This window comes from Alexandromys fortis, unplaced genomic scaffold (assembly GCF_014885135.2).
Source record: "Alexandromys fortis isolate MF-2015 unplaced genomic scaffold, M_Fortis_MF-2015_v1.1 scaffold_197, whole genome shotgun sequence".
Lineage (NCBI taxonomy): Eukaryota > Metazoa > Chordata > Mammalia > Rodentia > Cricetidae > Alexandromys > Alexandromys fortis.
This window is the reverse complement of record NW_026068072.1, coordinates 1,503,480-1,527,986: the sequence shown is the minus strand read 5'-3', so window position 1 is coordinate 1,527,986 and position 24,507 is coordinate 1,503,480. Positions and strand designations below refer to the sequence as shown.

Genomic DNA, 24,507 nt, shown 5'->3' with positions numbered 1-24,507 from the left:
AGTGCGGTGGTGAGCGGCAATAATCCTGGCAGGATGAGGCAAGAGGATTGCTGGATTACAGAGCAAAACCCCCGTATCAAAAGAAATAACAACAACAAAGACTCGGAGCTAGAGTTTGACTGGCCTCTCCATCAGCCCAGTGCCAGCCTGTGCCCCCTGCAGCTCAATACAACTAGCTGAACAAAGCGGGCAGCTCCACATTGGCTGGTGTCCTTAGAGCCGCTGAGCACGGACCCCAGCAGAAAGGTGAAGTTTAATAGACAGTGTGAACTGGGGGGAAGCAGCTCTCTGAGCTGTGTGTGACTCCAGTGTCACTGGGATCACTGTGCAAACCCGCTCCCTCTTCTCTCCAGTTCTCTCTTCCCCAGGCCTTGGCGTGCAGGTAGATCCCTCACACACAAACATCTGCAGTGAACCCCCATTGCCAGCATCCCGTGGCTGACCTGGGGGGCTTTATAATGAGAAGGACCAGGACCAGGTGAGGGACTGAGGAAGTCACCAGGGAGCTCCATGGAGCCAATTGCAATTGCTGAGCACGTCAAACAAGATGCTTCAGTGGGGGCACATTTCAGACCTAAGAGAGGTTGTTTGAGTTGGAAATTTCTCCAAAGGGAGACCAAGAAGCTAAGGATACAGCATCCCTGTGCCAGGAAGGGAAAACTAGACTCCATAGAGCTGGTGGGGCAGCGTGTTTCCTTGTCCCCGGGGCATTCTCTGTGCTGTGTACTGTTTTCTCCATCCAAAGAAAGCATGCTGGGTAGGGGTGCATGGGCGTCTGCGTGACTTCCACACAGGACCACCTTTCTACCTGGCCTTTGCTCCGTGTGTGTTAGTGACTGGGTCAGACACAGTGTTTTGCGTAGTGCTGGCAAGCAGTTTTGTGTTTGCTACACACAGGAGGCAGAGGATTGGGTCACACAGGAGGCAGAGGATGGTGGGTGCTGATGATGACAAGGACAACAGACAGGATGAGGGGTGATGTAATGTCAGTGTCCATGTTGACAGTGACGACAGCGACAGTGATGATGTTACCATGATCATAACAGTGGCGGTTGACAATGACTGTGGTATGGTAGATAGACAATGATGGTGATGGTGTTGACAGTAACAATAATATTGACAGTGACAGCGATGGCAGCAGTGATGCTGTTGACAATGACGATGATGATGTAGATAATGATGCTGACAGGGGTGTTGATAGCGACAGTTTGCAATGATGATGATGACATAGATGACAATGGGATTGTGTTGACAGAGGTGATGATGTCAATGATGATGTGACAGGGATGGTAATGACAGTGACACTGACGAAGTGATGGTAATGGCAGTGAGGATGACGGTGGCGATGCTGACAGTGGTGGCGATGACGACTGATGATGGTGATGATGTCAGTGGTAACAGTGTGGTAGCTATGGTGTTAACGATGATGGTGGTGATTTGACGCTGGTGGCAATAACAATGGTCTTTGCAGTGATAAGGAGAAACATCTTCTGCCCCGAACTGCTCTAAGTTTTTTATTTCTGCTGACCACGTCATCTCTACAAGAACTTGTGAACAAGGTCTGTGCTCACTGAATCCATTGTTGCTGCTGGTAAAACATTCAACAAGCAGTTTTGCTTCCTAGAACCTCAGCGTACCTGTCTGTGAAATGGAGACAAAGCAGCAGCTCTGGGCTGCGTGTTTCGTCCGTGTCTGCCTGTGCAGGTGTTCAGGAGACACACTGACCTTTAGAGACCCTGCTTTGATATTCTTGCTGATAGTCCTGCATGATTTCACACATAGGAGGCCAGCCCCGAGCTGGGCATGGCTGAGCTGGGGCCTCCCCACCATAGCATCTCTATGGGACTGTTCCTGACCCACAGGGCTCTCTGAACCCAAGCTGGGTTCACACAAACCCAGAAGGCGCCCAAACAAACTGGATTTAGTCAGCCCAGCAAAGCCTCAGCAGGGCAACTGGACACCACAGGGAGGCCAGGTAAAGCCGGGTGAGAGGGGGTGTTAGTGAGATGTCACCCAGGGGCTGTGCTAGTCTGAGCAGCAGACACACGTAGAAGCCAAGGATTAATATCCACGGTGCTTCTGGACTTGGAGATGGAGAATATAGATATTCTCCCAGGACTGCCACTCCACGAAACAGCATCCATCTCTCACAAAGCAGAGAGAGATGAACGCTGGCGTGCAGTTGGCTTTCTTCTGTTTCTGTGACCCAGGACCTCACAGGGCGGTTCCACCGTGGCACGGGTCTTCCCACCTCATTGAATGCAACCTAGAGTGGTGCCCAGTTGGTCTCATCCGAGGGCACCAGATCCTATTAACAACCGAGATAAGCCACAGCCTCTCACATGTGGAGCCAGGCGTACAGTGGTGGTTGTCGTGGGGTGGAGGGGGATCTGAAGCTGAGCTGAGCTCACAGGAGCCTCAAGGTGAGAGTCATGCGTGATTCATAATGGGAGACCCTTCTGGGGAAGACACTTGATTATATCTACTGAGCCTGCGTCCTGCTGACTAGGGGTGGGAGAGGCTCCTTGAAGGCAGAGGGCAAGGGCTTGCTGGACATCCTGCATGCAAGGTATAGGACATCCCAGACCCTCCCTCTCAATGCCCTGTGAGGGCTGAGAATACCCATGTGTGCACACACACCACATAAGCGCCTCTAGTTCTTGAGCCCTCTGAGCAGAAGCCCAGGATCCCTGAACTCCCAGCAAGGGCTTACCTGGGCTGCCCCTCTGCAGCAGCCTCCCCCACCGGCTGCTTCCAGCTGGATAAGCAGGCTGCCCCAGGCTTCACAGGATCCTGGCTGCTGAAGCAAACGGTAGAAACAAAACTCTGTGCAAATGTGTTTTCGTGTAAACACGGCAGGGGGTGGCGGCTGCCTGCCGAGAAACAGCTCAGCGACTGGGCCCGCTTGCAGCAAAACAACCCTGAGCATTGCAGCTCCAGGAGAAGAGGAGGCAAGAGCTGGGGTCACGTGGGAATCCGGGTGCTCCCGGGAGCACCCCAGTCCTCGAGGTGAACCTCTCAGGGGCCCAGATAAGTGAGAAAGCAGATGTTACCCCTGTTTCCTTGGGGAGGCAGCTGGCTTGTTATTGCATTAAGGTTTTTTTTTTTTTTTCCATCAAGTATAATTTGCCTGTGGTAACATCCCACCCCCACCCCCGGTTTAGTCTGCAGTTCTGTGCGAGCTTTGACAAACCCATGCAACTCAGCACCCTGCTCCAGAATCAAGAAACACATGAATTCAGTGTCCCTCTGACTGTGCCACTCTGGGCCCTGGAAAGCACCTTTTCCAGAATGCCACAGAAATGGGATCCTACAGCCCTCAGACTCCAGCTTCTTTCCTTCTGGGTCATGTCAGTCTGTATGACTCACCAGGCTTGGCTGGTCTGTGTAGCCACAGTTTCTTCAAGGGCTGAGTAGTGCTCCCTTGAGGCATGAACTCACCACCTTGGGTCCACTTGTCTAAGGTGGGAGGGTGTGGGGGGGGACAGGGTAAGAACTGCTCTCAGCCTCTGCTGTGGTTTTGCTATAAGCATCACTTCTCTCAGGTTAACAACCAAGGAGGGAGATAGTTGATATCACAGTAAGTAGACTTGTCTAACATGTAAGGCACAGCCTTCCTGTCCTCCAAAGGGGATCTGTTCCCTTCTTCGTCTCCGCCATGGTGACTGGGAGTCCCACCCACTCCACTGAGCTTGCTGTCTGTTTCAGCCTCTCTAATGTTTTCTGTCTTGGCTTTAGTTAAAATGCTGGCTGCTGCATCTGCCATCCTAGTGTCGCTCAGCAGAACCTGGTGAGAACAGTGGGCAAGGACGCGTGCCCTGGAGCACCCAGCTCCATCTCAGCCCTGGTTCTCCAGGGTCTCAGACCGTGAACGCATGCTTCATGTCTCCTGTCGAAGGGTTCCCGTAGGGATGCGCTGCTGGATGCACAGTGTGGGATATGCAGTGGGCATGCTCTCAGTGGCATCCCAGAGGCTTGCTGTGACTTGAGAATCCCCACTTTGCTCGCTTCCTAAAGATTCTAAGGGAACATCATTAGGTTGGTTTGAAAGGCTACATTAGCCAGGTAGCACACCTGTGACCCCAACACTTACAAGGTTGAGGCGGCAGCAGGATCAGAGTTCAAAGCCAGCCTGGGTTATATAGTGAGACCCTGTCAAAAAAAAAAAAAAAAGGTAAACTCCCTACACACACACACACACACCACCACCACCACCACCACCACCACCACCGACAGAGCTGGGGCAGGGCTTACCTCTGAGGTGCCATTCCTAATGGATACAGGAGACTGGGTGCTAGGAGAGAGAGGATCTCTCTCTCTCTCTCTCTCTCTCTCTCTCTCTCTCTCCCTCTCTCTCTCTCACACACACACACACACACACACTGCATACACACATATCACACACGCACAAAGGCCCAGGTGGAAGTCTTGACTCTGCACTGATGAGCTACATGACCTTTGGGAGCCTCAGTTTCTCACCCATGTGACGGGGACACAGCCTGCCTTACAGATTCATGTCAAATGTTGGAAGTTGTCAGTTTTGAGGCTCTGAAAGCTGAAGTGAGGTGAGACTAAACCAACATACACCCCAAATCTGAAACTACAAAGCCACCAGCTTCCTGGCACCAGGGGTCACACCCTCTTGAGCTCTGGGATGACTCAGTCAGTGCTGAGAGGACACGCCTGCGCATGCTGCTCCTGACCCAGAGATGGGTGGGAGGATGAGGGGGTCTCTGAGCAGACAATAAACTCTCCCCAGATGTGAGGCAGGTGTTCGGTCCATGGGATGATGTATGATGAACTCCCCCTGCTGGTAACCCTCCAGTGCAGGCCAGTACCTGCTGTGAGTTAGTCCTGAGAATCTGTTGATTGAATGAAGAGCAAGCTGTACTTTGGCTGTTAGAGGGAGACGGTAGGTAAGAGCTAGACGTATATATGGTAGGGTTTTTTTTTTTTTTTTGATTGTTTAGTTGTTTTTCGGTTTTTGTGTTTGCTTGGTTGATTGGTTGGTTGATTTTGCTAAGAAAGAACCAGAAGGGCAGAGAGGGCAAGCTACCTAGCCAAGGCCACACAGCTATAGCGCGACCTTGAAGGTGGTCAGGAAGAAAAGAGGTAAAGGCTGCAGCCTGAGGCTTTGCAAGTCCTGCTCGGAACCTCCACTCACCCTCAGCACCATTTGTAGCCACTGGTGTTTCACAGGAGACAGCCTGAGAGGACAATACCCACCCCTTCTCTCAATAAACATTACAAGAAGCCACAAGAGGGCACTGAACCAGGCGAGGCTTTTTTGCCTGTGAGCCGGGGTGACCGCAGGTTGTGGGCAAGACTACAGTTGTGGCTCTGAGAACACCACCTTAGCAGACAAGAAAACACCTCAGAGAGGCCGGCAGCAGGGAGTCAGCTCCCCCTCCCCCGTGGCCTTCACCCATCGACCTTGCCCTCCATCAGCCCAGCCCTGCAGAGCAGACTCCCTGCCCAGTGCTCCTGGCAGGAACATTTAATGCCACCACCAAAGACAGAGAGGCACTTCCTGTCCCCAGGTGCCTCTGCACACCCCGTTCTCCCTGTTCCCTCACCCCCTGGGCTGTAACCACACAGATATCTCCCCTTCACCGGGTGGATTTATTCTTGGGGGTGTGTGGGTGGTGAACGTTTATGAGGGGGGATGTTTGTCTAAATTTAAATTTAAAACGTATTCAGCGGCAGCTTATTAATGCGGGGCTGGAAATGGATGGCTTTTTTTTTTTTTTGATGTCAAATAAACTGAGAGACAAGCAGGAGTCTCCTCCAGCTCTCACCTCTGCCCCAGCCCTATGCTGTCTATACCCGCAGGCTAACGGGCTATGGAGTGGCCATGGGCTATCAAACTTGGAAAATGGAGGCTCAGAGAGACAAGGACTCTCCCTGTTGTCTTGCCTTTCTGCCGTAGCTGTCTGGACTACCTCCTGCAATTCAGACATGGTATCCAAGTACCTAGCAGCTCAAGGAGCCTGGCCCCTGATAAGCATCTGCACCTGTTAGGTCAGCTAACCCTCTCAAGAGCCAGGCGGGTGGGGTGAGACCTGTATTCCCATCCCGTGTCACACGCATGAGCAGCTGCAGCGCTAATACCTTAAACAGCCTCCGTGTTCTTTGTGCTGACCGAGTCGAGATTCAAACCCAATTCTAACTGGCAACAAATCTCACGCAATGGCTGACAAGGGCACTTGATATCCAACCCGAAGATTTGATTTTGATCTCCAGAGCCCACCTGATGGAAGGAGAGAACCAACCCTCTCAAGGTGCCCTGCGACCTCCACCTCCGAGTGTGTGCTGTGACACATACATCCTTAATAAATAAAATCAAATCATTTTTAAGAGCCCTCACATAACTCTCCTGTATTTCTCAAAGCACAGCTTGGTGTGGAAAAGAAAAACAGCCATAATTTTCCTCCTAACCCAGCCCAGCTGGTGAGGTCCTTTCTGTCCAGCTGCATCTCAGCCCTCAGGGAGGCTTCTGCCCCCTGTGGCTGCCTGTGGTGTTCTATAATTGCTAAGCAATTTGGAGATGACTGGAAATATATAATTCATGGGTGTGTCTTTCTCCCCAGTCCCTGGAAGGCACTGAGGTATGACTGTCTCCCGGGGAGCTTCTACCTTCTCACAGAAGGAACCAGAATATGAATGTCCCATTCAGAGAGTCCATTGCCAGTTGGTGCCAGTTGGTAGACCCTGACCACCTCAGTACAAGGTCCTACAAATGGGGACCCTAGCATCGAATCCCAAGATAGACTCAGTGATGGAAGGCTGGGTAAAACCTGAGGTGGAATCCGATCTAAGAGCTGTGAGCATTGAGTGGCAAGCTCCTTCAGGCTTGTTCCCCAGGGCTGGTCAGAAACTGTGCCTACAGATGTACCCTGTGGAACAACACTGTTGGGTGCAGGCCAGAGTGTGTAGGTGACCATGCCATGATGCTGGGAATAGCTCAGGTCGGTACCAGTGGCCTCAGAGGAGCCCGAATCTGGCCTGGGGGCTCCAGGCTCCAGCCGTGCGTTCACTTTCGACTCCCAAGAGCCGTGGAATCTAGTTAGAAGCTCCCAGCACTAACCAGGTTTCTGGGGCAAATGTCAGCTGTTGCTGATCCTCATCTGCAAAGTGGGGTTCAGGACCCCTGTCTGGCCTGGGAATGAGGAGGGACAATACAGGATAGAATCTGTGCTGGAGTGGGGTAAGGACAGGCATGGAGTGTGTCATGAGGGGCTCATACACTGTCTCCTATGATGACATCCAGGTGACTGATAGAGGAGCCTGTGGTTGTCATGGGGGAGAGAAGTGGAGAAGACACCTTTCCAGTAGGTATTCCAGAACCCTCCTTCCAGCCACTGAAGGTCATGGTGAAGATGCCAAGGGCCAGGGACCTCTGCTCCTTCCAGGAATTCCTCATTCCCGGCGTGAGCTGTGAACACACAAAGGAGAAAGGCTTCCTGAGTCTGAGGGATTCTGCTCACGGTGCTCTTCCCTCAGACTGGAGGCCCCAGGTCAGCAGTGGGCAGAAGGTTCTGAAGTAGCACAAACCTGAGTCTAAGAGTCACCTTGCTGTTCACTGGCTCTGCCTCCATCACGTGGGTTGGCTTTCTCTTCTATCATGGAGTCCCCAGAAGAGTCCATGATGGGAAGATTAAGGTCCAGACTGCAGTGGATCTGCTGGGAGGCAGGGGTAGAGTTTGCTATGCTTCCTTTCTGGGAGTGTAAGGCTTAAGGCCAACAAGAGGCCTGGGCCTTAGAAGAGGCACGGAGTGACACAGAGCCCCACCCCCAGCCTTAGTTTCCCCATCTGACCTGGGGATCAGGTAGCCCTCCCTCTAGTGCAGATGGGTTGTAAGGTTGCCTCTGAGTCTGAGGAAAGAGGACCTGGCCTTGAGGAGCTCCTGGGGGATCAGAGATGCCTCCCCCAGTACACACTCCCTGGCAGGGACACAGGACTGGGCTAGAGATGATCTTGGGTGGAAAATTCCTCTCCGGGGAAGGGTTTCTAATGGAAGTAGCCACTGCTCCCAAATTAGAGTCTAACCGGGTGTGGCAGCAAGTGGCAGTTTGCTGGTGCTGTGGCTAGGAGCTGACCACGAGCTACGTGGACACAGGGTGGCAGTTTCTGGAGCTAGCTTGGGACTGGCCTGGCGTGTGACTTTGGGTCACTTTCTCTGAGTCCTCCAATCATCTGCCTGTCTTAGCTGGATCCTAAGAGTGCCCTGCTCTCTGAGACGGCAATGCCAAGAGCTGGCATCGCTGAACACCTGTCCTGGCCCAGCCTGTGTCAGGCATCTCGCAGGGACAGAGGTCCTTTCGTTTTGATTCCCTAAGCCTCAGTTTCCCCTTCTGGGTGGTCCATGTTCCGTACTCCAGGGAAGATGCTGACAAGAGGGTGGTGTGAGCTCTCGAAGCAGAGTGATATCATGTCCCTCGATAGCCCTTAAACCCCTCTTCAGAGCGTCCCTGCCAGCTGTCTTGGCTGACACGGCCAGTGGAGGTGTTCTTCAAAAGGCCACACTGAATGCCGGGCTTTGTGCCACGGGTCTCAGCCCTGCCAAAAAGGGAGTTTGCATCCTGTTTCCAGGGCAGCGAAGACTTGACCAGTGCTGCCCCAGGAGGACCCTTAGGCCTCCCTCCTTCACCCTGTGGGCTCTACCCTAGGAAGCAGGCAGAGTCGTCCACAGGTTAGGGGACAGATTGAGGTACAGGCCCTGCAAGATGGACCCACTCCTGTTCTAGTATCCATTCAGACATGCTGCATGGTGTCCACCTGCTGGGGACCTTCTCTGGAGGTCTCAGCTTACAGACCTTCCCAGAGGGTCCTTCCCCGTGGTGCTTGTGCTTAGAGCAGACCGGAGAAGCACACCTGCATCTCACCAGACTCCAGATGATGGGGCCACCTCCGAGCAGGCAGAGCTGGCTCCACCTTCCCTCCTGGGCACCTCAGGTCCTCTCCTTTCCCTTTCTCCCTGCTCTGCCACCCCCCCCATAGGTCTGGCCCCTAGATAAACATTCTACCCTGGAACAGAACCATCCATTATCCCCCTGACAATTAGCAGCCTATTAAGGATGGCTATGCAAATGAGCACTAATTGACCTGCGACACAGCAGCGCCTGCAGGAGAGCAATGACTCCAGATGGCTTAATGATAGGGGCCCAGGGCCCGCTTTACAGTCTCTCTCTCTCTCTCTCTCTCTCTCTCTCTCTCTCTCTCTCTCTCTCTCTCTCGGAAGGGAACGAGCTGGGCTGCTGATGGCAGCGAGGACCACAGCTGGGGACTGTGCCTCAGCCAGGTCATCAGAACCACTGCACAGGACACAGCTTCCAACCTTGTTCTCTCCACCCCCCTCTCTCTTTAGCTTCTCTTACTTTGCCCAGCACAGAGTTGGCAAGTGACCATCCTTTCCTGGACACAAACACATGAACCATTACAAACACTTTAATTGCAGCTGAAACAATGCTGTGTGTTACAGGACACCAGGTGATGTGTCGGTGCATGTGTGAACTGTGTGATGAGGTGCTGCAGGCAAACACCCTTCCTATTGCTGTCTCTCCCAGACTATCTCATGGTTGGACTTTCACAGTGTGCCTTCTTCTCAGACTGGCTTCTTCACTGGGTAGCAGGAGGCATCTACACCTCGTCATTGCCGGACAGCATGTTCGTCTGGCGGTCCATGGGATTTCAGCTCCTGTGGGTGAGTCCTGAGGAGACCAGAGCATTAGGTAGTTAACAGGCTAGGAGGTCATTGGGAATAGACCCCTCCCCCATGAACTTTGAGCCGTGTAGAGGGGAAGAGTAATTATCCCCTAATGATGTCACATACTTTTCTGTCCCCGCAGGCCTCGTGGTAGGGATCTTGCAGATGCAGGGCTTCTGTGACGGGGCACCTAACTCAGAAAAGCTGACCTTTCTGTTTCCTTTTTCTATCGATACTAGCCCAAAAGCCTGGGCCTCGTTCCCAGACATGGTGGGCTTTCCCACGCTTTCTCTGAAGCTGTCCCCATCCCTCTTCTGCTATGTCATGCCTGTACTCATAGGGCCTCTGACCCTATGAAGGAAGCATATGCAGTTGGCCACAGGCCTGAACCCCACTGGCACTGACAGTGTGGGAAGGGGTACAGGGGACCTGAACCCCACTGGCACTGACAGCGTGGGGAGGGGTACAGGGGATCTGACCCACACTGGCATTGACAGCGTGGGTAGAGGGTACTGGACCTGTGGCTTTCTTGGACCCTAGCTTACAAGGACAGAAGGACAGGGCTCTCTCCCTTTCTCCTTCTCATCTCCCTCCTCCAGGCAGCTCCACAGCTCCCCTGCCTGCTGCTCTTCTCTCAGACACTGCCACACTTGTCCTCGGGCTTCCTTTGGAGCCTGTTTTAAAATTATTTTATTAATAAGACTAAGAATCCAAAAGAGACCCGGCTTCCCTGGTAGTGGATGGCCCTTGAACAGGGCCTCCCAGGTTTCCCCAGTAACGGTGGCTGGATCAGATGGAAGAGAATGTTAGCTTTAGGCTGCTGCCTCACTTTCCCTGGTTTCTAAAGCAGCTGTGAAACAGAAACTGGCAAAGGGAAGTGTATTTATTTGGAGTTTTGGATTAGCAATGAAGAGAACCAGGATGCCCAGTTTCTCCATACCTCTGTCCCAGTGCTACACAGTGTTATGGGAAAGATGGGATAAAGCTGAGCATGATGGGACACACCTGAAACCCAGTACCCAGGAAACAGAAGTGGGAGGGTCAGGAGTCCACAGCTATCCTCGGATGCATAGGGAGTTCGGGGTTAGCTTGGGCTACATGAGACCTTTTCTCAAAATAAAAAAAAATAAAAATAAAAATAAAAATAAAAAAAACAGGGCAAGCCAGATAGCTCAGCACTTTCTGCCCAGCCCAGGCTCAGCCCTGGAACCCACAGTGGAAGGCAAGAACTGAGAACGCTGATCTCTGACCTCCACAGGCACTGTGCACATGTGTACATGTGCATACACACGTGCGTGTGCACACACAGTATAATAACAAGTTAAATTCTAAAAGCGAAATGAGATGAGGCCAGGGGGCATACACAGGATGGGTCTGTGAGACAAAGTCCAGACTGGATGGAGACGCTCCCTGGGAGGCACGTTCCTCGGCTCCTCTCCTCCGTGAGCCTTTCATCTCCCGGTGGTCTGTGCTGTCTGGAGGCTGGACATGAAGACAGAGATGGCCCAGAGGAGCCAGTCGGCTTTCACCAGTCAGGTTTCTTTCTCAACAGCCGTTTCTTGGACAAACTTGGTCATAGGTTTAGTTGGTCCCTGTTGTCTAACCAACCCCACAACTCCTCTGACCCCCAGTCAAGCTCTGGGGTAGGGAAGGGAGGCCCAGGCCCCTCCTAGCCTACAGAGCATCCTTGCTGAGCCCCTCAGGAGTGTGGAAACTCTCTGCTCCTAGAGGACAGAGCTACAGGACAGGCAGCCCCTTGGTTTCCCTTTCTGCAGGGCATCCTACCCCAGCCAGCACCCATCTCTCTCTTGGCCATTCAACCCCTTTGTTGCTTCTATTGTTAAAAAATAATCTACATTCAGTTACTCAAAGGCTTCCTGTCCCTGGAAGATGAGGATGCTGAGACCCCAGAGGTCTCCTGCGATGAAGAGAAGGGTGGGGGTCGGGGTAGCGTGAGAGCCTGCCCTCAGTGGGTGCCAGCCCCAGTCCCATGCACCGTTCCTCTGTGATTGACTCACCAGGGAGGTTTAGACACTGTAAGTGCCAAGGGCGACAGAGTCCGTGGTGCGAATTGAGAAGGAGGAGAGGGCTTGATTAAGCCATTGCAGGGCCGTGGATGCACACCGTGGGCTTGGGAGCCTCAAAGGCTGTGAGGAGAGAGTGTCTGGGGCCCTTGTAAGTCCTTCCAGCCCTGCACCTAGAATAGTGCGTGTTCAGCAAATGACAGCATTCGAATTCTTCTGTCTGCCTTGGAGTAGGGTTTCTGTCTGTGCGAGGGAGGAAGAGGGGATGAGAGACAAAGTCTTAGAGAGAGCCACTGACTGGGGGAGGGCTGGCAGCTCCAGGAGGCAGAAGTGTTTAGGTTCCTCTGAGGACAGGATACTGTGACTCAGGCTTCTCTACCCAGACTCACCCAGTGACAAATAATACAATATACTGCCCCTCAGAGACCCAAATTTATACACACACGCGCGCGCGCGCGCACACACACATACACACACATGCACACACACACACACACACACACACAGAGCTATTACCTGAGCACATCAGTCCTTGGTATGATGCCAGTCCCTATTTTCCTCACCCCTCCACCACAGTTTCCTGGGGGCCTACTGGACACCAGGTGCCAGGCTAAGGCATAGGGTGTGGGGCTGACTCCAGGGTGCTCTCCCTCCTAATCCTGGCAGGAGGGTGTGAGCAGGAAGTTCACATTTTCGTGTTCCTGCTGAAGATGGGTGTCATAGCCCTTGCTCTCTGTCCCTCTTCCTTCTGTCCCCTGCCTCACTCTGCCTTTCTCCTTCTGTCTCCTGCCCGCTGTAATGAGTTCAGTGTTGCCAAACGCCCACTTGGCAACCACTTCAGGGAAAGATTGTGGCAGTGTAAAAAAAAAACACAGAGGAAACAACCGAGGGGCTGCAGAAACATCCTCAGCGAGGGGATGGCTGCAGGAACCAGCAGCCTGTCCCTCACTGAGGTGGGAAATAGCTTCCCAGGCGCTCAGTTTCTTTAATCCTCTAACAACGGAAGCAGGGAGCGGCGCGTTGGGTAACCCAAGGCTGTAGGAACAGCTGTCTCTGTCCAGTCAACATGAATCCAGGTGGGCCATGTCCAGGGCCCACACGTGGATCTAAAAGGCTGTGATCTACACAGCTGAATGAGGGGATTCCTGGAAGCACTGAGTGACGCCTAACTTCCTCTCGTGGCACGTGAGTGTGAAGTGCATAGGTTCCCACAGGCAGTGTCTTCACACTGGCTACAAGGTGAGCTTCCTAAAGTGTGGAGTGAGCTCAGGACACAGCAGGGTCGGCAGGGTGCCTGCCTAGCATGCAGGCGGCCCTGAGTTAAGCCAGGTGTGCGGTGCATACCTCCAATCCCAGCACTTGAGAGGCAAAGGCAGGAAGATCAGGAGTTCGAGTCCGTGTTTAGTACATGGTGAATTTGAGGCAGCCTGGGCTACCTGGAGACACTACTTCAAAAAATTAAGAGACTAAAATGTAGTAATCATGAAACCTCAGTGAGTTCTGTGCCATTAGCAGGGCCCTGGCACTGGGGACCCTTGTGGCCTGGCTCCCCCCCCACACACACACACACTTCTTCTGCCTGCTGGCCTGGCTCTTCCTTCCTCTGTTGTGCTTTTTCCAGGGAGTTATCTACTTTTCCTAGACTGGCTTTGTCAGCTCCCTGAGAAGCCCTGTTTGATCTCTCTCCCCAGGCAGTTTTAGACCCTCCACTGCACTGGACGGTGGCGCACACCTTTAATCCCAGAATTCAGGAGGCAGAGGCAGGCGGATCTCTGTGAGTTTGAGGCCAGCCTGGTTTATAAGAGCTAGTTCCAGGATAGGCTCCAAAGCTACAGAGAAATACCAAAAATTAAAAATAAGAATAGACCCTCCACTGCTATAGGTTCCCATACTCCAGGGTCAGCAGGGTCCCCAAATCTCTTGACATTTTAAACCCAAATCTGGGACCTCTATGCAAGGGCTTGTCTCTGTCCACGTACTTGGTCTAATCATTCCAAAGCAAGAAGCAGGTAGATGCCCAGGTCCTGAAGTCCTAGGGCCCTCACAGCCCACCTCCCGTTTACCAACTGTGTGGTCTCAGACAAGTTAATTAACCTCTCTGATACTCAGTTCTCAGGTCTGTAAGACAACACAGAGCTTTACGGAATTGTTGGGAGAATTAAATCAGAGTGTGTGTGCATGTGCGTGTGTGTAAATGTACTGTGTGTGAGTGTGCGTGTGCATGTGGTAATTGTATTGTGTGTGAGTGTGTATGCATGTAAGTGTACTGTGTGAGTGTACATGTGTGTAAGTGTACTGTATGTGAGTGTGCATGTGTGTAATTGTACTGTGTATATGTGTGTGCTACTGTGTGTGAGTGTGCATTGTGTAATTGTACTGTGTATATGTGTGTGCTACTGTGTGTGAATATGTGTGTGCAATTGTACTGTGTGAGTATGCATGTGTGTGAGTGTACTGTGTGAGTGTACATGTGTGTGAGTGTACTGTGTGATGTGCATGTGTGTGAGTGTACTGTGGAGTGGCACATATAAGTGCTTTGTAAACCCTGTTAATACCACGTTGTTGTTAAGTATCATGAGATACATACCTTGGGCTATCATTGTCTAGTTAACATAGCAACTGTGGAGTTGCTTGCTTTCTCTCTTGGTTGACTAAAAATTCCCTGAAAACAGAGCGTAAATTATTTTTTCTTGTGTTCCTAGCACAGACAGTTAGGATGAACATATTTTAAATTACATTTATTTGCGTGCGTGCGCACATGTGCGTAGGATCTTGCCGAAGCATGCGTGTGGGGGTCAGTGGACAACTTCTAGAAATCAGTTCTCTCTTTCCATGATGCGGAGTCCTGGGGACTGAACTTCAGGTTTGGTGGCAACTGCCTTTTCCGGGCTGAGCCATCTCCCTGGCCCTGTTTTCTGTGAATGCAAGGACAGGAAGTGCAGTCCTGGATTCCTGGATGGAAGGATGGGTGCAGGGATGAAGGGTGGGTGGGCTGAGGGAAGATGACAGACTGACAGATGAGTGCAGACATGGATGGATGGGTAGATAAATTAACGGGTGGGTAGGTGGTTGAGGGTGATGGATGGACAGACGGATGGATGTTTGATGTCACAAGTGCATGGATTTTTGCGTTTTGCGTGCCTAGGAGGTGGTCGGTGCAGTAAGCACTGAGTTTCTGAATGAGTGGGGCAGCAGAACTTCCATGCTGCTGTGTGGCTCAAGGGCCTATCCCAGAGTCACGCTTCTGCTGGTGACCAATGGTTGGATACCCCTTGTGCTGGCTGAGAGCATCCTGTCGCCCCCTGCTGGTGGTAATATGAAACAGCATTGCCCAACAGTTAGCTACATCCTGTTTTTCCATCTGATGTACTGTCCAAAATCTCCAGGGCCACCTGTGACAACAGAGATGTTAGTTAGAAAGTCAGAACTTTTCATTGGTTCCCGGGAGAATTCAAATTCCTAATCTCCTCCTCCTCGAAGTTGCTGCAGTAGCTGGAAAGAGGTGGGCTCTTGCTTTGTGGCTACCTCTGCATTGCCAGGCAGTGTCTGGAGTACGTGGGGAGAGACCTAATCCAAAAGGCCAAGAGCTGTGGTTTGGCCAAGCAGGATGGCACTACCTATAATCCCAGCACTTGGGAAGTAGAAGCAGGAAGAATGGGGAGTTCAGGGCTAACCACACGAAACCCTGTCTAAAACAAACAAGCAAAAAATGTGTGGTTTCAAATTTCAGTGCTACCCCACTCATGCCTGAAGCTGTCACCTGTAAGACAGAGGAGGTCAGATGAACCTATCTACAGAGGAGGCTCGCCACTGAGCTGGCCACCTGGAGGCCCTCAGCAGATACCAATCACAGGGGTGTTGCTTCCTAAGCCTGCTTCCTTCTCTTCCCATTTCTGCCTCAGGCAGATGACTGCCTGTGGATTTGGTTCCTGCATCAGAGTGCACACCCTCAGGAGGTGTGTTTACCTCACATCTCCGCTGCAGCTGGGACACAGTTGGTCTCCCCAAATCTTCCTGGGGAAGGGCAGTGATATGAATGAATTTGGGCTCAGAAAGTCTCTGAGGTTTTCTTTAGACTCAAAGGAACCCACAAATCCATGTTTGTTAGACAAATATATTCGAAGCTTGTTTAGAAAGGGAGGGGCCAGCAGCTGGGGCTGCCCTGTTGGCAGATTCTACAAACAGATTCAACCAACCATGGGTAGAAAATAAATGGGAAATATGCCCAGGCCTGGGAGACGGCTCCGTTGGTAAAGAATTGGCCACATAAATGTAGGGACCTGAGTTCAGATCCTCAGCATGGTCGCTGGCAGAGTGGTGTTGCCAAATCAGCTTTCAGTAGTGACAAAACCCTGTCTCAAAACACAGTGGGGGGGGGGCTGGAGAGATGGCTCAGAGGTTAAGAGCATTGCCTGCTCTTCCAAAGGTCCTGAGTTCAGTTCCCAGCAACCACATGGTGGCTTACAACCATCTATAATGAAGTCCGGTGCCCTCTTCTGGCCTTCAGGCATACACACAGACAGAATATTGTATACATAATAATAAATAAATATTTTAAAAAAAACACAGTGGGGTGGGGGAGTGGCTGGAGAGACTGGCCAGTATCAACCTCTCCACACGCAAATGCTACACAACCAACACACACACACTCACACACACACACTCATGCACACACACAGTGTCCATACTGAATGTATAGAAAAGCTCTCCTTTGCCATTATTTTAAGAACTCTATAACAACTCTAGAGCACTGAAGTTCTTAGGTGTGCTAGGACATGTGACATGATTTGAAACATATAGGAGGGTGTGGGCAGAGCCTATAAAACCCTACCTTTGTACCCAAGATACTTGAGCCTCCCTGGGACCAAGGTCCTGTGGATTCTGGGGGACAGATGTGTACAAATAATGTATAAGAACTTGTGGTTGTCTGAGGTCAAGATTTCCCCCAAGCTTCAATTGCCATTAAAACTAAAACATTCCAATTCCCCTGTGTCAGAAAACGAAGGTAGGGAGGGCTCTGGAACCCCGGAGCCCATGCAACCCCTCACAGAGTGCTTTTTTCCGCAGTCGTTGGCTTCCAGCCCTCTCTGGGGCTCTTCATACTCTTTTGATGTTGCTCAGAACCTCTTTGCATTCTGGGTTTTGGTGTGGAACCCTCATGCCCGTGTCACTGCTGTTTTGCAGGTGGTAGCCCAGAACCCTGAAGCTTGACCAGATGGAGGCCTTCCAGCACGAGTGCCCAGAAGGTGGCACACAGCTTGGTCGCCCATCGAAGCTGGAGGAGAGGCCACTGTCAACGCCCATAGTGAACTAATCAGGCTCAACAGCCCAGAAGGGGCTAAGAAGGGGCCAGAGTGACCTACAATACTGGACTCCTCTCCCTTCCTCCTCACCAGAGTTCTTTAGCCATACTCTGGGGTGAGGAACAAGATGTGGGGAAAGGAGACCGCGTCTTGTAGGTCCCCTTTCTTGACGCCAAGCAGTTCACCTTGAGCTTGGGACTCAGAACCTCTGCCCTCCTCTCCTCTGGCCTCAGGCCAGCCTGCTTTCTGGCTACGGCGCGCCTCCAAGGCAGGAGAGAGCTCAGAGTACCACGCCCTTGGAGTTGCAAACTACGGTGTCCTGGGAAGCCACGCCCTCCTCGCCCCTTCCCAGCCATCAGCCCAGCCTGCCCTGAGCCAGTCCGGAATGATCCGGCTATGGCCAAGCTCTGGTTCAAGTTCCAGCGTTGTTTCCGGTATTTCCGCAGGAAACCCGTGCGCTTCTTTACCCTACTGGCTCTCTACCTGACCGCTGGGAGCCTCGTCTTCCTGCACGCGGGCTTCGTGGGCCAGCCTGCTGTGCCCCAGGATCAGGCCAGCCCTGCAGCGGGGAGCCCGGCAGAAGGAGCCGAGCTACCCTTCCTGGGTGACTTGCACCTGGGCCGAGGCTTCCGGGACACGGGAGAGGCCTCCAGCATCGCACGCAGGTACGGACCCTCATTCAAAGGCAAGGAGACTGGCGAGAAAGCCAAGCTGAGCGACTACGGAGGAGCCTGGAGCCGAGCCCTCAAGGGGAGGGCTGTCCGGGAGAAGGAGAAGGAAAAAGAAGAGGAGAAAGGTAAGAGCCTGGGGGGGACTGATGAAAGAGGAAAAGTACAGGATACAGATCACAATAGCAGAAATAGCCACCGGCTACTGCTTAAGGTGCTCCAGGTACAGTAGGCAGGAAATCCGCTCTGTCGTCCTAATGAGCTCCTCGCCCGCAAGTTCCATTCGAACCCCTGCTTGCCTCAGTTTGGAACCCCTGTTCCCTTTATCCCTGCTTGTTAAACTCATAAACTCCAGCATCTGTGTTTCCAGAGCACTGAGTGTCCTGGGATCTGTGGTGAGCACTTGACACGTGCAGAAGCATCTCCAGGGTACTAACCGGCTACTCTGCCTGTCTTAAAGACAGTGAGACAGCTGAGCAGGGTGGCGAATATCATCCCTGCGCTGGGGAGGCTGAGATGGGAGGAGGCGGAGGCCAGCCTGGGCTATGTACTGAGACTCTTTCTCAAAGGGGGAAAAAAAGGACACCAGGAGCCCAAGATTGAAGGCAGCTACCTAGCAAAACAAAGCAATGGCCATGCCGAAGACTTCTCCATCTGCTGAGATCTGTCAGGGCAGTGGAGCTCCGGGCACTAACACTGCCCCGGGTAAATTCCATTGCCTTGTTGCATTTTTTCTGCCTTTTACAGCCAAAAGGATTTTGATTACCGGTACATTTCACAGGATTGAACAGGGTACAGATGAACTTGTGCCGGTTGAGCAGATGTGGAAATCTAGGAGTATAGCTCAGTTAATAGAACACTTCTATAGCATGTGACCTCCAGGGCACATCTATAATCCCAGAACTAGGGAGGCAGAAGGAGGAGGCTTGGAAGATCAAGGTCATTCTTAGCTCCTCAGGGAATTGGTGGCCAGACTAGGCTAGAGACCCAGCCTCACAACAGATGGGACTGCAGAGATGGCTCAGCAGCTAGGCACAATCCCATGCTGCTCTTGCAGAGGACCTGGGTTTCATTCCCAGCACCCATGTTGGGTGGTTCACACCTACCTGTGCCTCCAGCTCCAGGAGGATCCCATGCCTCTGGCACAAAGCCACCACCACACAAGCACTTAACTAAAAACAAACAAGAACTGGATGTGGAAACCAAGGTTTGAAAGGTAAAGATGCTGGCTCAGGACTGCACAGCCAGTTCCAGTATAATCCGGGTTTTAAACCATCTGCCCCAGACTCTTGGCTTTCTCTGAAGGTACCCCCACTCCTTTGGCAGCTACTACAGGTGACTCACACTCCACTGGCAGATGTCACGTGACCAGCAAGCTAGGGAAACCAGTCATAGCCACAACTCATGAGATTAATATGGGAGGATGTACAGGGAACCCAGTGAGAATGGGATGAGAGGATTGGTACCACAAGCCCATGTGTGCCACTGTAGGAAGCCCCTCTCCACCTCAGAAGGCACAGAATTCACCAAGGGACCCATTTTATATTTTTATTTTATTTTTTAAATATTTATTTATTTGTTATGTATACAATATTCTGTCTGTGTGTATGCCTACAGGCCAGAAGAGGGCACCAGACCTTATTACAGATGGTTGTGAGCCACCATGTGGTTGCTGGGAATTGAACTCAGGACCTTTGGAAGAGCAGGCAATACTCTTAACCACTGAGCCATCTCTCCAGCCCGGGACCCATTTTAAGGACAGGTGCTCTTGCCCCAGTTCCACCCTGAACCTGGCTCTGGAGTTCTCCAGGAGACTCTACCTCCCGACACTGTGAGAAAGCCCAGAGCTCACAGAGTGGCCTGGGGGCCTTGGCCTAGGATTTCAACCCCACCTTAGCCATCTGTGTGGTCTAAGCAATGGCTTGACCTTCCGTGCCTCAGTTTCCACACCTGACACACGGACCTAACAGTGGCTCACTTCTAAGAAGTCCTGAGAACCAGTGGGACGTGGGTCAGGCAACCCAGCTGGGACAGAACTGGCAGTTAGCAATCATTGTTCAGAAAGTACCCCCGGGATCTACTCGAGGGGCGGCCATGTCTTAGCATGGCAAGGCATGAGAGATTGGTCTTTTAGAGAAATCACTCCGTTTTCCATATTCTCCACTCAAGCTCCATCTCTGACCACTCCAAACACCTCTCGATCCTATGAAAGCTCCTGGTCCTTGCCTGCCTGCTCCTCAAGCTCTCAGATCCCCTTCTGCACTCTGCCTCATTCTCCTTGCTCTCTTTGCCCCAGGGTCTCTGCCCTTTCTCCCTATATACTGCTTAGTTCCTTTCCTTGTAGTCACCACTCAGCCCCCGCCTCCTGTAGCCACTCCCAGAGTGTCCTAACCAGTTCTGCTCCTTGTCTGGTCACAACCATACTCCTTAGCTTTACTCTGATGCCCGGTGCATCACCGTTCAAAGGCGCCTTGCTTGTACAATTGGGTCTTTGCACTCTGGGGCATTCAAATGTTCCAGTCTTGGCCAGCTCAACCCGTCAGCACCTGGGACAGCGCCAGGTGGACGCTTGTGGCTCCAGGCGGGCCCAGTGAGTGACTGGATGGGTAAATGAATGTGTGGTTCTCCCTCTGCCAGGGACCTCCTAGTTCCAGCTTTGTCTACCTCCAGAACACTGTCCCTTCCGAGTCTAATCAGATGCTTTTTTCTCCTCCGTACAATGCAAGAGCAGCTGTGACAGTGGATCTGGGCGCGGATGTCCCTGTGAGCTGTGAGAATGAATACAGCCAGCTCCCCATGGCTGACGCTTCATACCTTGGGTTTCAGCCAACCACAAACAAAAATCACCTGGGAAAAATGCATCTATAAGAAACATACACAGGATCCCCCCGCCTTGAATTTTCAGTTTTCGCACTGCGTTAGGGCCTAAAGTCTTTTAGAGAGAGCTGCAGAACTCGTGAGGGAGTTCAGTGCAAATACCGCATTTCATACATGTGTTGGGTCACAAGGGATGCTGGACCCCACCACTGTGGCATACTGAGAGACTAATAGATGGGCATTATGGCTGTCAACACTAACAATGCCATTTTGAGCTCCCGAGCCATGCTCAGCACTATTTCCTGCTCCTGGCTTAGAATGTGTCCGGGTCTGTATGTTCCAGAGGACGGGAGTGTGGATTGAGGGAAGAAATACATAAGAGTCAACAGATAGAGTTGGGAGGGCGTCCAGTGGATATTGTGGCCAAAAGCAAAAAGCCAAAATCCCTGAGTTTATTATTCACAGCCTTTACATAATGCAAACAAAAGGAGGAGGACACAAGACTCCATGATACAAAGGGCAAGCAAGCATAATCACCTCCTTACATCTCAGAACAGCTGGTAACCACGCCCTAATTCAAAACGTCCTGTTGACTGGCCTTTGAAGAGTAAGGCGTCCAATAGCCACACCTTTGATCAAACATTTTGTTGTTCGTCCTTGAGGAGCGAGAATGGGCCTGAACTCTGACAGTTAGGATGGAACTGTGGGCCCTCACAAGAATGGGATGGTCTATGCACGTCCCTGCCACACCCTGTGGCTTGTGATAATGTGTCACTTAGTAGCTGCCCTGTGGACTGGACCATGTTGGATTGATCCATTCCTTTATTTAACTAGCACCACTCCATGACTTAGAAGCCCTTTTAATCCATTTTACACATGGTAAGACTGAGTTCAGAGAGCAATGGCTTCCGCTGGTTACACCGGCTGTTTGCAAGATAACTGGAGTTTGAAACAAGGGTGATTGACTTCCAAAGCATGCCAGCCTTCTGAGTCCTGGGCACAGCCCAGCACATTGAGCTTATACGTATTTATGAAATGCAAAGGAAGAAGGGAAAGGGTACAGAAAAGTAACCCCAAACTCCGGACTCTCGGCAGGCAGTGTCTTTAGAACATTACAGATGCAGCCCGTCTGTTGATCGAAGCACCACCGAGATCGAAGTCTTCTCTGATCTGGCACTGAAGCATGGCTCCCTCCTGAGCATCCCTGCTGTATGTGGGCATGCAGGACCTGAGCTTCTGAGCCCATGGGGCCAGAAGGGGGAGGGGAAGAACTGCGGCTGGGTGGAGATGACGTCAGACCCCCGGGTGTAGTCGGTACTGGTCAGTTCGTGAGTCTGTCGCCCATGCCAGCCTTGTGAAATCCTGATCATTGAGCTCCCAGACCAGGGTTCAGATCCCTATGCTACAAGCTGTGCTGCACAGCCTTGAGCAGGTCACAGGTGACAAAGCATCCAACCTCAGATGGCCGTGAGTCAAATGGAGGGTGCTGAGAGCCAGGCACTGCCTAGGGCAGTGTGCACACATCACGTATGGCTTCCAACCCCACAACAGTCATGGAGTAGTTTCATGACTCCCTCCAACCAGGGAGGAAGGAGCACAGGAGCAAAACAGGCTAAGTGTGCAAACCGAAACCACAGATGTGGATCCATAAGTTGCCCCAGGGTTGTGCTTTCTCTTTTATTCTTTTGGCTTTTTGAGGGGCCCAGCACCCAGCTCTCAAATAAATCATACAAGAGGCTTATTCTTAGTTATGAATGGTCGGCCTTAGCTTGGCTTGTTTCTTGCCAGCTTTTCTTAACTTAAATTATCCCTACTACCTTTTCCCTCTGGGCTTTTTCCTTCTCTTACTTCTGTATCTCTTACTTTCCTTCTTACTCTGAGGCTGGTTGTGTGGCTGGCCCCTGATGTCCTTCTCCCCTTGTTCTCTCATAGTCTCTCTGCCTGCCAGCCCTACCTGTCCTCTCCTGCCTTGCTACTAGCCATTCAGCTCTTTAGTAGGATCATCAGGTGTTATAGACAGGCAAAGAGTCCAGCTTCACAGAGTTAAACAGATGCAGCATAAACATACATCACACACCTTACAATAATATCCCCAACACCCTGGGGTCTGCCCTTGAGGGAGGGAATTGCACAGAAGTCATGTGAGCTGCCTGGGTCACACAGCTGCTCAGGGAGAGCCAGGGAGCGAGACCCAGCTAGATTTCAAAGTTTCCCTGAGATAGCAGGGAGCATGAAGGAGGGACATGCGGAGGGTTGTGTGACCCTGTTCAGGAACAGCAGGGGAGCCCACTCCTCATCTCCACTGGTGGAAGATGCAGAAGCAATAACTGCAGTGGACAGTCTGCCCAGGTGCCTGGGATTGCACATCACTGCATGTAGAAATTATTGAGTCCCATTTCACACAGAGAACCAGAGGATCAGAGCTCATGTAAGAAAAGCTGGGCCTGTAGCACTCAATCTGAGCACTGGGGAGGAGAGACAGGCAGGTCCCTGGGGCTCACTGACTGGCCTACTAGGTGAGTTTCTGGCCAGTGAGGGACCCTGTCTCAAAAGCAAGGTGGAAGACACCTGAGGAGCAGCACCTGATTCCAGCTACGGTGTGCACATGAGTATGGAAATACTCACCCCACACGTGTGCACGCACACACACATGCATGAATGTTCACCCAACACGCAAATATACACACACGATGTGTACATGTGTATGGAAGTGCTCATTCCATACACGTGTGCACATAGATGCACAATACACACAAATACACATACACACGCACGTATACCTGTGAACATACAATCACACAATACATACTGTTCATGTAAATATATGCACACTTATCTCCACTCATCCATTTATTCCATTTGTAGGGGCCACACGCTCTGTCCAGTGTCCTCTTTTCATCTCATTTGGTCACATGATCATCAGCTCTGTTGGTTTGGAGCCTCCCTCCTCCAGCTGACCTCATCACCTGATCAGGGGCAGTGTGGCCATCTGTCTGTCACAGGCAATATTCTGAGGTGTTGGGCTTAAGACTCTGGTGTCGCTCTTGGGCAGGGGCTGTGTGTAAGACACGGGTCACCTCAAGGCACCCAAGGTAGAATGTCTGATCCCACTTGCTAGAGCCCAGTTCTGTGGATGGGCACCACACTCCCGGATCTGGCTGACTCTGGCACAGTGGGAATCTCAGAAGTCTGTTCCCAACAGTACAGAAGAAAGCGGGCAAACCTGCTCGTGCTCGACCACCCTCTTAGCAGACAGCCTCCGTCAGAGAGGGGGAAATTCCATGAATTAATGAGAGCAGAAGAATGTGTGGAGAGGGGATTCAGCGCAGTGAGAGGCCGCATGCCAGATTCCAGGCTGGACATGGTGCCAGCCCGGCCCCTTAGTATTTCAGCGGTCTCTGGGGTGCTGGAGATGCTGTGGATGGTGTGAGCTCAGCCTTTAATCCCCCTTCATGTGGCCTGTGATACTGTGTCCCTGTTTTACGTACCTGAACTCCCCTGCCTCTGAGAAGGGTTTGTCACCACTGCGATATGTGAGCACAGGTCCTGGGAAAGGCTGAGGGAGGTTCTGGGGTTGTCGTGCACAAGACTGAGCTCAACCTTGGCAGCGCTCTGATAGTCCAGGAATCAGGACCAGATAGGCTGCCAGGGAGAGGACTCCTGGTCCTGCTCAGGGGAGGTAGGAAAAGTAACTCAGCTTGCGTATCCTGACATTGACTTCACAGGGCAGTGGTGTGTGACAGGCCTGTGTTCAAATCACAGAGGACCTTGTGTCACCGTTCTGTTGACAGATGAGGAAACAGACCTTCAAGTGTCCCTTCAACAAGTAGAGGACATCTCAGTTTAATGCTAGCCTGGGGAGGCCCGGGTAGAGTCACGCAGCATCCAGTAGTCCAGCTAGACCCCTGGGTTCCATCCCCCACACCACACCATACCAACTGAGAAAGGAGTCTGCCACAGTGAGCATTCCATTTCAAACTAAAAGTCC

General features: G+C 51.9%; 1 protein-coding gene across 3 annotated transcripts in view; it reads left to right on the top strand.

Annotated features, from left to right (window-relative positions):
* Wscd2 (WSC domain containing 2) overlaps positions 1 to 24,507 on the top strand; it is a 90,021-nt gene that overhangs the window by 27,617 nt on the left and 37,897 nt on the right. For all 3 annotated transcript variants that reach the window (XM_050121134.1, XM_050121136.1, XM_050121135.1), the window contains exon 2: positions 16,916 to 17,830. In XM_050121134.1, the coding sequence (XP_049977091.1) occupies positions 17,431 to 17,830 (400 nt within the window). In that variant the 5' untranslated portion in view covers positions 16,916 to 17,430. The remainder of the gene's footprint in view (positions 1 to 16,915; positions 17,831 to 24,507) is intronic.